Below are 12,484 nucleotides of genomic sequence, written 5' to 3' on the forward strand. Positions count from 1 at the left end.
CCTTTAAAAAATTTGATAAACTAATGAGGCAAAATGGCGACAGGTACAGAAGTTATTTGTAATGGTTGCGGATAAATTACTGACGTGTTATGTAAAAATTACTTTCTAAGTGCTTGTGTACATATTTTAAAGACGTTGTCTCACCCAAATAGTTTGGTTTGCAAAATGCCTGCCCACCCATCAAGCGTACAACTAAATAATCAAACTAATCTTACATCTGCTTCTTACCTCACAATTTGTCAGTTAATCCAAGGCTGGACCACGCTGTCTAAAACGCAAACCCATCTAAACCAAAAAGTAAGAAGAGCTGCATTGAGTTCTATTGAACACACAGTTTAGCATTAATGTTACAGCTTTTGGTAATTGGCACAAACTTATTTGCTCAATGAAGTTGTTGACATGGTGGGGGTTGCGGGTAGCGGTGTTTGGTGGTATGTCTGTAGCATGCACCAGATGCAGTTTTGTCAAAAGAATTAATAAATGTGTTAAGAGTAGTGTAGGAAGTGATGCCCCCCCACACACTCTACACTTCTTAAATCGGAGTCGCTTGCCTCAACACCCTATTATGTAAGACTTACATTGTACGTTGTACTCTCCATCGGTTCCACAGAAGCGAGGGCAGGCTGAAATGTCACTCATTGTCAGGAGACAAGACGAACCCCTGAAAACAGGCTAAGTGACAGGAGACTTAAAAAAAAGAAAAAAACGGTGCATGAAGTGTGGTGCGATTCTTCATCTTTGGAGTATTTTCACCATGTCACAACACATAAAAAGTTCAGTGCTGTCCTGTAACTTTGCAGGATGCCAGTTTTGAAATGTTTCAATTGGTTCTTTGTTCTTGCCACTGTGAAAAAAAAGATACCAGTCAATCTCTCATCAGCATTATTTATTTATGTACAAAAGTCTCAAAAGACAAACATTAACGTCAGGCTCCAATCGCATACAACACATTCATTTTGTTTAGTGAACAATGCATATGCAAGTTTGCAGGAGGTTGAAAAATTTATCTATTACCTTGACATGTACACAGAGGACAGAAACAACGTTACAACTCAGATAATGTTCATTGCAGATTTGGATTGGTGGAGTCTGTACAATAAATAAGTATAAAATATATGCCATATCTGTGGAATTTTAAAAACAAATCAAACATACAAAACACTGAATTACTCCTACACCCTCCGAAAAAAGACCAGCTATTTCGGCAAAGGGAGGGTCCAGATTGGAACAAATGTTTCTGCAGGACTTTTAAATAAGAAAATTACATTTACCAAAACTCCATCGTTTGACATTTAGTGGATCCTTTAGTTATGGGCCTTTTGCTGGTTCAACACTAAAAATACAGAGCAATGTATCACATATACAAGCTACTATTACACAACCCTGCATTGGATGCTAACAATGACTATAGTTTTCTTTTTGTTGAGTAATTGAGTTTAATAACATGGACATTTAGGACCCTTGTTTCACAGATTACCGATAGCCACACTTTCATGGAAGGATGCAGATGATACACATTTCATTTTGTTTGGACAAAATCTTGCTTGTAATATTGATGTTGAAGAGGTCGCTGGATGACATCATAGAAATCCAACACACAGTTGTAACAAAGAGGAAATGTCAGCGACCAAGAAGCAAACCCAGCAGATGAGAGCTTTTAAATGTAAAGTACATGCGCATAAATTTGTCTTTTTCCATAGGTAATATTTAGCTTGACAAAAATAAACTTAGTTGTTGTCCAAGCTTCAGCTTTCAACTGAACTCTGCAGTTTTAGACACTTAAAATATCTGACAAGCGTGGCCAACAGACCATCATCTGACGAGCTTCTTAGCTTTCTCACACAGCAAAAGGGCTTTCACCTTGTACTCGCATGCGTCTTCTGACAATAACTCCTCAGGGGCATGTTATGCAAAATGCCAGCAGGACTATAGTAATGATTAATGTGCTCGTGACAGAAGTGCAGCGTCTCAAATTTCCCGTTAATGTACGAAGAGTCGGACATAATTCTGCATCACAATTCTACGTCGAGTTTAAGCCGTCTAGTAATGAGGTGGTCTCATAGTCCTCCTGGACAATGCTTCCCATTCTCAACACAGCCAAGCAGACAATTCCTCTTCAAAAACACACCACTTGGACCTGGACCACAAAAGTCTAAAGTCAATATATAGTGCATCGTCTGAGTATGTGTGTATTTTTTTGTTTTGTTTTCATGATATTGCAGCCACATAGGCTCTTTGTTCTTCCCGTTCTGCCTGTCACTCATAGCTTCATCTTGTGGACCACAGGGATTGGCAGGACCTGATGGACCTTGGCTCTGTCGGGGTCCACTTCCAATCGAATCCAGTCAGGGTAGAATGAGCCCTTGAAGCCTACAAACGCCAACTTATCTACAGGAGGAAAACATTGAAGAGGGTGTGAGGACCTGATGTGAAGATTGTTGCTTCTAAGCAAGCTTCTTCTGGGTTTGTGTTGACTCTGGCTTGCGTGCCCAAAGCTGTTGAGTGGGTCTGGTTATTTTAGTATCCTCTCCCAGTCCAAAACCACAAATGATTGTAGCACATAGCAAGTCTCAGTTCATAGGTTATACCTTAGAGGGAAACTTTTCCTTTGCCTCTGCAGGGCTTGAGACTAACTTTGTAACCTGACATTTTAGGGGCGCAAGTAGAAGATTTGTGTCATAGGGCAAGAGTAAATATCAAAGTGTAAATATTCATCCCACTTATTTACACTATATTACTGAAATGTGGAGTGCAGGTTTGTCAGCAACAAAATATATTCAGGAATAGTTTTTTTTTGTTTTAATCAGTAAATTACTGGTTGCTTGGGTGCGAGTAGATGAAAATTGCAGTTTCACAGTCTCAAATTTTGAGAGGCAAAATGCCACCATTTTGGTGCGACATGTTTACCTTTAATGTGTGAGGAATCCCTTGAGATAACATGAGACTTAGACTTAGACTTAGACAGAACTTTATTGTCATTTTGTCAACACTAGGTGTGTACAAAAACTAAATTTCGTTGCATACGGCTTTCAGCAATGTAGAGGTATTTCGGCTGGTTAAAAAAAAAAAGTGACATTCTATATAAAAAATATGGAATAAGATAATTATAAAGTACAAAGTGCAGCAGTGATAAAGTATGTGAACAGTGCAGGAGACAAAAGCAGTATTTACAAGTGTGCAGAGGAATGCTACGTTTGAATGTTCAACAGTCTGACGACAGCAGGGAAAAAACTATTGCAGAACCTGGTGGACCTGCAGCGGATGCTGCGAAACCTCTTCCCAGAGGGCAGCAGGGAGAACAGTCCATGGTGGGGGTGTGATGGGTCACTGATAATATTTCGGGCTCGGGACACGCAGCGCTGGGATGACAAGTCCTGAATGGAGGGAAGAGGAGCACCGATGATCCTCTCTGCTGTCCTCACCACTCTCCTCAGGTTCTTCCAATCGGAGGCGCTGCAACCTCCACACCACACCGAGAGACAGCTTGTCAGAATGCTCTCTATGGTGCTTCGGTAGAACGTCCTCATGATGGGTGGGGGCAGGTGGGCTCTCCTCATCCTCCGCAGGAAGTACAAGCGCTTCTGTGCCCTCTTGACCAGTGTTGTGGTGTTCACAGTCCAGGTGAGGTCGTCTGTGATGTGGACTCCCAGGAATTTAGTGCTGCTGACCACCTCCACAGCTGAGCTGTTGATGATCAGTGGAGCGTGGTGAGGCTGGTTCTTCCTGAAGTCGACGATGATCTCCTTCGTCTTCTCCACATTCAGGATCAGGCTATTTTCTCTGCACCAGCCCACCAACTGCTCCACCTCCTCTCTGTAGTCCAGGTCGTTGTTGTCCCTGATGAGGCCCACCACCGTTGTGTCGTCTGCAAACTTCACGATGTGATTGGTGGTGAACCTGGGGGCGCAGTCGTGTGTCATCAGGGTGAACAGCAGGGGGCTCAGGACGCAGCCCTGAGGGGAGCCTGTGCTGAGGGTGATGACATCTGAGGTGTTCTGTCCGACCCGGACTGACTGAGGTCTGTTGGTGAGGAAGTCTAGCAGCCAGTTCCGAAGGGGGGTGCTGAAGCCCAGGTGTTCCAGTTTTTCCACCAGATGTTGTGGAATGATGGTGTTAAACGCTGAGCTGAAGTCCAGGAACAGCAACCGCACGTGGGTGTTCCTCTCCTCCAGGTGAGCCAGGCTCAGGTGAAGAACGGAGGAGATGGCATCCTCAGTGGAGCGGTTCTGCCGGTAGGCAAACTGGAACGGATCGAATGTTGGGGGGAGTCTGGAGACGATGTGATCTTTGAGCAGCCTCTCGAAGCACTTCATCATGATGGGAGTCAGTGCCACAGGTCTGTAGTCATTCCATGAGGTGATTTGAGGTTTCTTCGGCACCGGAATGATGGAGGCAGCCTTGAAGCACACTGGCACTTTGGCTTGGTCCAGCGAGATGTTAAAAATGTCCGTGATGACACCAGCCAGCTGGCCTGCACATTCCTCGAACACCCGCCCAGGTATGTTGTCGGGGCCTGGGGCCTTACGTGGGTTGACTCTTCTCAGAGTCTTCCACACGTTGGCTGAGTCAAGGCAGAGGACCTCCTCTTCCTGGTGGGGAACAGTTTTAACTGCCGGAGTGCTGTTTAGTGCCTCAAAACGCCCAAAGAAGTTATTTAGACCATTTAGGAAGTCAGCATCAACCTCACCCACCGGGGGGGAGGGTGAGTTGTAGTCCGTGATCGCCCGTATGCCTTGCCACATACTCCTGGTGTTATTGGCGTCATGGAAAAAATCCTGAATTTTCCGACTGTGGCTTCGCTTCGCTAGCCTGATGGCACGGTTCAAGTTGGCTCTCGCTGTCCTCAGTGCCTCCTTGTCGCCAGACTTGAAGGCTGAGTTCCGTGCTCGTAGCATATGACGTACATCCTCAGTCATCCAGGGTCGTTGGTTGGCTCGGGTGATGATGTTCTTAGTGGTGCTGACGTCCTCGGAGCATTTGTTGATGTAGGCTGACACAGTCATGGCGTACTCATCAATGTTGATCTGATTGTCATATGTTGCTGCTGATTTGAACATGTCCCAGTCAGAGCACTCAAAGCAGTCCTGGAGTGCCTCCATGGCCCCCTCAGACCACACCCTCACCTGCTTCACTGTGGGTTTTGCTCTGATCAGCAGGGGCCTGTATGCAGGGGTTAGCATAACAGATAGGTGGTCTGAAGAGCCGAGGTGGGGGCGGGGGGCTGCTCTGAATGCATCCTTTATATTTGTGTAAACCAAGTCCAGAGTGTTCTCTCCCCGAGTTGGAAAATCCACGTGTTGGTAAAAATGAGGGAGAATAGTCTTCATGCTAGCCTGGTTGAAGTCCCCAGCAATGATGAAAACCCCCTCTGTGTGCGTGGATTGCAGCTCACTGATTGTCCGATAGAGAACCCTCATGGCCTCTTTAGTGTTAGCGCTAGGAGGCACGTACACAGCCGTGATGCTAACAACAGTAAACTCTCTGGGCAGGTAGAAGGGTCTGCAGTTAACCGTCAAAAGCTCGATGTCCGAAGAGCAGAAGCTGGCGACAGATCTAGCATTTTTGCACCAGTTGTTGTTGATGTAGACACACAGCCCACCTCCTCGGGATTTACCGCTTAGCTCGCTGTTTCTGTCGGCGCGGAATGTAGCGAGCCCCTCCAGGCTAACGGCGTTGTCCGGCATTGATGAGTTCAGCCATGTCTCCGTCAGGATGAGAGCGCAGCAGTTTCTAACTTCCCTCTTTGAAGAGAGTTCCAGTTTTAGATGGTCCATTTTATTATCCAGTGAGCGGACGTTGGAGAGGAAGATGGATGGAAGCGGCGGTTTGTAGGGGTTAGCTCTCAGCTTAGCCGTTAGCCCACCTCGACAGCCGCGCTTTCGCCGCCGGTCACACCGCCTACGCTTACTCCTCCTCCGGCGTGTGCTGCCCGGCGAGCCCGCTGCGTCGTGAGCTCCTGGGGCTAGCGCCCTAAGCACTCCGAGGCTACGCAAACAGACCAGGGTAGTTTAGTTTAGTTTAGTTTATTGTTTAGCACATATTATTATAACAAATAACAGTGCAGGGAGGGAGACGAAGCCTAGGGCTTGTAAGGAGCTCCACTCCTGTATAATCAAAGTGCACAACAAACAAAGTGCTGTGACATCAAATATTATTCAAGTGTTTAAGAAAGAAAAAAAAATAATAATAATATATATATATATATATATATATATATAAATGAATAAACATCAATGAATAAACACAAGCATAACTAGCTAAATATTAAATCGTCATATTTATATATGCATATATACGAAAGTGAACGTATACATACATAAACAAATACACTATACAAAATGAGAAACAAGAGAAACAAAATTTGACACTTTAGTGATGTTGAAACAATCAAAAAACACCAGGTAAGAAAATAGCTGAGCGGAAGCAGAAGAACTGCAAACAGAAAATAACAAAACAAGGAAGAATCAGGGTATAAATAGTGGTTTAAGTTGATGTTCTTAGTATGGATCAGCTGAGTGCGGTGGAGTAATTTTGGACTGGTAGGATCATGAGAGGAGAAGGTGGTGTTTCAGGTGCTTTCTAAAAGCAACCTGTGAAGATATGGATCGAATATGGATTGGTAGCTCATTCCAGAGTGAGGGCCCTCTAAAATGGATATTGTATTGATGGCGTGATGTTCGACAGGACGGTGGGTGGAGATTGTCCCCCTGTCTTGTAGGATAAGAATGTAATTCCGATACAAATGCGAAGAAATTATGAAAAGTGGCTGGAAGACAGTGTTTCCTGTATATATATTTATGGGTGAGTAGACAGGTTTGATGAATATTTACTTTATCAATTGGCAGTAATGAATAGTTTCTAAACAATGGTGCCGATGGTTCATATCTATTTGAAAAAGAGATCATTTTTAGGAACTTCTTTTGTATGATGAGTAATTTGCTGAGGTATGTTGGATATGTAGCTGCCCAGACTATGTTGCAGTAATTGAGTAAAGGAAAGAGGAAACTATAATACAGAGTGAGATGAGCAGACGGATGGACCAAGGGACAAACTTTTCGTAAGATACCTAGCGTTTTCATGGATCTTTTGCAAACCAAATCAATGTGTTCAGACCAGTTTAAGTGTTTATCTACTATAACTCCTAGGAATTTAGTGCTAGTAACTTGATGGATTTCGTTATTATTTATGTAAATTTTGGCCTGTTCTTTGGGGTAAGATTTATTTATATTGCAGAAGATCATGAAGTTACATTTGTTTATATTGAGTGACAACTTATTTATTTTGAACCATTTTGTAACAGCGTGCAACTCAGTATTCACACGTGCAATGAGGAAATTAAAATCCTCGTGGGTGGCAATGAGATTGGTATCATCCGCAAATAACAAAGGAAGAAAATTTGAACAAGACATGGAAAAATCATTTATGTACACCAAAAATAATAGAGGACCCAATATTGAGCCCTGCGGGACCCCAAATAGTATTTTAGAACAGTTGGAAGAACAACCATTTATATATACATATTGTTCTCTGTTGGCGAGATAGTTTGTGAACCATTTCAGGGCAGAATCGTTCACTCCATATCTCTCTAGCTTAGCGATGAGGATCTTATGGTCGACAGTATCAAATGCTTTGCTTAAATCTAGAAAGACACCAAGAGCGAATTTCTTATTGTCAAGAGCCGTTGAGATGTGGTTGGCAAGCTGAAGCAGTGCATGCTCAGTAGAAAACTTTTTGCGGAAACCGTATTGATGTTTATAGAGAATATTGTTTGTTTTTAGGTGCTTTGCCAATCTTGAGTAAACCAGTTTTTCTAGAATCTTGGAGAAGCAAGGAAGTACGGATATAGGTCGATAATTACCATATTCATTAGTCTCACCAGCTTTGAAGATAGGAATGACTTTAGCAATTTTTAATTCTTGGGGTACAATGCCAAATTTTAAAGATAAGGAGAAAATGTGTGTTAGTGGAATTATTATTGAATGAATGATTTTCTTAATAAGTATGCTTCTGATCTCATCATGGCCAGGGGCCGAGTTTTTCAAGCTCATGACGATGTTGTAAACTTCCTCAACACTAGGAGGGTCAAGAATGGAGAGTGAAGGAAACTGCCCTTTAATAAGGCAACAGGGGCTTGTATCAGAGGTTGAGAAGCTAGATGCCAAGGTAGCGCCAACATTTACAAAGAAATCATTGAAACCATTAGAAATATCTATTGGGTTTGAATGAGCTCTATTCTTCCCCAGCATCTCACTTGGGGTAGATGTTTTTGATTTCTTGCGATGTAATAAATGGTTGATAAGATTCCACGTTGTTTTGATGTCACCGGAGGCTTGTGTAAATTTATCAGCATAGTAAGTTTGTTTGGTTTTCCTTAGTAAAGCTGTAAATCTGTTTTTATATTTCTTGTATGTTTCTATATTTATAGGGATGGGATTTGCAATAGATTTTCTATATAGTTTATTTTTTTTACGTGAAGATTTTTTTAGTTCATCCGTTATCCATGGTTTCCCCTTAGAGTTATTTTTACGACTAGAAGTTAAAGGAAAGGAGAACTCTAATGCATTTGTGAGTATTGTTAGAAGGGAGTGATAGGCTTTGTTGACATCTTGCAACAGGATAACCTCATCCCATGACACAGAGCTGATGATAGATATAAAAGATACCATGTTTTTCTCAGTAAATTTGCGGAATTTCATTTGATCTCCAATATGATCTTTGATTTCAGGACTACTATCATTGTGGATGAGATGGAAGACAGGTAGATGGTCGGATACATCACAGATCAAAAGGCCAGATGTTATCTTGTAGTCTAGAGAATTAAATAGGATATTGTCTATGAGAGTGGCCGTTGAGCTTGTGATCCTGGAGGGTTTGTTGATAAGAGGGAAAAAGTTTCTGGAATATAATGTATTAAGGAAGTCTGCTGTATGTGACTGCTTAGATTCAAGCAAATTAATATTATAGTCACCAAGTAAGACACATAATTTGTTTTCTTTGTTTATAATTTCTAGAGTAGAGTCGAGGGCTTCATTGAAGGTGATTTTATCAGAGTCTGGTGGTCTATATATACATCCAATTATCACATTTTTGTTGTTTATAAGTGAGCAAGAGGAGAGTTCTATAAACACAGATTCTACTACAGTCATGTCAAAATTGACACTTAAATCCTTTCTGGGAGAGAAATTTAAGTTATCAATCACATACGGTGAGACTCCTCCACCTTGCTTGTTTGGTCTACAGGAATGTATAGGAGTGTAGTGAGAGAGAGGATAGCTAGATGTATTATCAACCATCCAAGTTTCAGTAAGAGCTATTACTGAAAAAGAATGTGTTAAGGTTGATAAATAGGTTTTTAGACCATCATAATTTTTAGAGATACTCCGTACATTGAAGTGGACAGTGGAGAATACATTTGTTTGGCAGTGGCCAGGAGGAGTATTGCACAGTTTGTTAAACATATCTTCAGAAAAATATTCACATGACATTTCAACAGATTTTAAGGGAGTGTAATTTGTATCTGGGTTAAGGAAGGACTCATAGATACCAGCATTAGCATTCTCTAGGTCAAATGAATTAAATAGTAAAGAGTCAAGATTCGGTGGGACAGAAATTCCTGCATTTGTGAGAATGTCACTGGATGGCATGAAAAGTGTAGGGGAACTGTCTACCTGAGATGGATGTCCTCCCTGCCAGTCTCTGTTTGCCTTGTTGTACTTCGCTGTAATCCATTATTTTCGTCCGGAGGGTCCATAGGTACCAGTTAATGGTCATTAGTTCAGCCATTGTAAATGTTTGGTTCCCCCACCACCAGGCCACATTTCTTCAGTTCCTCCAGTTCACTCACAACGAGAGTTTTGACATCTTCTGGTGTTGCTCCGTTTGTTTTAATCCATATTTTACAGTTCCTGACCCACGTTGCGAGAATCTTGTTTTCCTTCTTCAGTTTGCGTGCGTTCCAGGCTATTTCAGCATTCTTCTTAGTGAGGTGCTCATTTAGGTAAACACCCGTTCCTTGTAGCTTCCTCCCTTGCTTCAAAAGATCCACTTTATGTTTCCTATTTGCGAACCGAATGATAATTTTCGGAGGATCCAGTGGTCGTTTTCGGTTTCTTGGGAGTGTGTGACAAGCGGCAATGTTTCCTTTCTGGAGTTCCATGTGCTTACTCTCGAAAAACTGTACTACCTGATTTTCGAGCGTTGACAGCTCGTCCGATGGAGAGTCATCTGTCGAGGGATCCGAAGGACCCGCCGCCCTGGCGTAGGAGCGGTGAGATGTTTTTAGACCCGTGATTATGAGGTCTTCTTGTCGGGAGTACTGCTCCAGTGCATCTACTCTCCGTTCAAGCGACAGGATTTTCTCGTCTTTCTCCTTCGATAAGTTCTTAAGCTCCGTTAGCTCAGACGTTAGCTGGAGCAGGGTGGCTTGCTGCTCTAAAAGTGTGGTAATGTCTTGCCGTATCAGGTCAATGGATGATTTAAGTTCATCGTAACCCTCATTTTTTTTGGAGGGCGGCATAGCGTAAAGTTCGAAAAAGTTAGGCTCTATAAAGTTCAGTTATCAAAACAATTCGGTCACCCGAAGTAGTTAAATCCTGCAGCCTGCTGATGATGCTCTAATCCCACTCATGCTATAGCGAGAGCAAAGCTGAATATTAAGTTCTTCTTGTCTTCGGTGCTGGAGCCAATTTAAGCAGCTGGAGACAGCAGTTGTGGCTACGAGTCCGAAAACACTCGATGACCGTACCTCCAGCAGGCGCTGGCGATCGTACACTACTCTACTGGATGGATGAACTAAACTTTGTGTTGTTTGTAGTGTCCTAGGCGACATATTTTGTGAATATCCTCGTCGATTGCTGAGACGCGTAGCGGCCGCGGCCGACTGGGGCGCCGCCATCTTGGAACATGTTCGGAATTGGCGCATTATAAATAAAATATACTTAACTTGAATTATGATGTCTATTCATCATCTAGTATTTAAACAAATGCTCTGTGCTTTCCAAATATTGTCAGAGATGGATGTATGGATGCCCGAGTTTGGCATTTATTTTATGTCCTGAAACTGCATCACTCATTGTAAATTAGCAGACTACTATTTTAGTTAACATTAAGGTTAACACTACACATTTAATTGAAAAACAAATCATATTTTGTTGTCAGAAATTACCCTTCAATGGCTTTCCTGAGTACGCTCCAAGTCGCTCCAATACTTTGGTCCATGGACCTCTTGTTATCAGACGGCCTTTTGATGTCAGGAGAACAACAGAACTGGAGAAAGAATGGGACATAATAACAATAATAAAGAAACCGTGGTTCAGGTCACTCCAATTAATCACGTTTCACAAACTTGTGTAAGGAAAGTAATCATTTTAGTTGGATATTTTTACTGCATTCAGTTCATCATGAATCAAAGATTTCTGTATTTTGTTGCTGGTTACATTGTAAAGCCTGCTCTTACCCATCTTTCAGTCCACTGATGTAGTTGTTTATCTGCGCAGGCACACCCTGAAGGATTGAGTTCCTGAAGCCTTTGCTCTCTATCACCTTGCCATCCTGCCCATCTATTACGGTTAGCTGCACGCCATCTTCTGGTTGGTACAATTTCCGGCCATTCACCTGTCATTGCCAGTCATTCACATAACTTTTTAAAGTGCTACTACACACTGTTCAGCATCATTTAATCAGACGCTTAAAGCAATGTTTGTAAATATACAATGTACGTATTATAAAAATAGAAGGTATTTTAAACAAGGAAGAAAAAAGGAAAAAGTCTGAGCAGTTAGTAATTCAGGGTTACATGAGGCGAATGTGAGCTACTTACCCGCTTGAAAACTTAAACATACATATGAACTGATATTAAGGTTTAGTACTAATTTCTCTACCTCAATCATTAGCGTTCCGTTGGCTTTTATACCTAGTCAAGAAAACAGGGCCCAATTCAGAAAAGGTCCTCGGAGGACCCAGATTATGTATCATTTGCACTAATCTGCGCAATGAATGGAAAATAGTTAGGTGGTTTGGTGTCGCCTGATGTGCATTTCTGAGGTGGGACACCTGAGCAAACAAACAATTTGAAGGAACCAATCAGCAAAGAGGGGGAAAAAAAATCTGTCTTCCTTTGAAATAAATGCTTCCAGTGCCATCAACACCTGATACTGGATTGAATTGCATGTTTTCATTTATAAGCTTTATTTGAATGTGATTATTCTCATGAGTTTAATTCAACCTGTGACTTACGGTCACATTGGGTCTGGTTTACCAAGCTCCACGAATGAAAGTGCAATTGATCAAAATTGAAACTCAGGGAATAGTAGTAAAACAAAATGTGTTCACAAATTTGAACATAATACCTTGGTCCCACAGCCCAAATCCCAAAATATGACCATGTACTTTGTACTGAATTATAATTCGAAACTAACATTTGTAACATTTTGCAGTGTATGCAAATCTTAAGTCAGAGCAGTGAGGGAAATCGCCAACGCAAAGA

At 42.1% G+C, this 12,484-nt stretch overlaps 1 protein-coding gene across 1 annotated transcript in view; it reads right to left on the reverse strand.

Annotated features, from left to right (window-relative positions):
• Positions 1–1,706: 1,706 nt before the first annotated feature.
• LOC119120154 (cell migration inducing hyaluronidase 1) overlaps positions 1,707–12,484 on the reverse strand; it is a 202,252-nt gene continuing 191,474 nt past the window's right edge. The window contains exons 27-30 of the mRNA XM_037246786.1: positions 11,456–11,613; positions 11,165–11,265; positions 2,118–2,388; positions 1,707–2,048 (exon numbers count right to left, since the gene is read on the reverse strand). Of these exons, the coding sequence (XP_037102681.1) occupies positions 2,261–2,388; positions 11,165–11,265; positions 11,456–11,613 (387 nt within the window). The 3' untranslated portion in view covers positions 1,707–2,048; positions 2,118–2,260. The remainder of the gene's footprint in view (positions 2,049–2,117; positions 2,389–11,164; positions 11,266–11,455; positions 11,614–12,484) is intronic.

This window comes from Syngnathus acus, chromosome 3 (assembly GCF_901709675.1).
Source record: "Syngnathus acus chromosome 3, fSynAcu1.2, whole genome shotgun sequence".
In the NCBI taxonomy this organism is placed as follows: domain Eukaryota; kingdom Metazoa; phylum Chordata; class Actinopteri; order Syngnathiformes; family Syngnathidae; genus Syngnathus; species Syngnathus acus.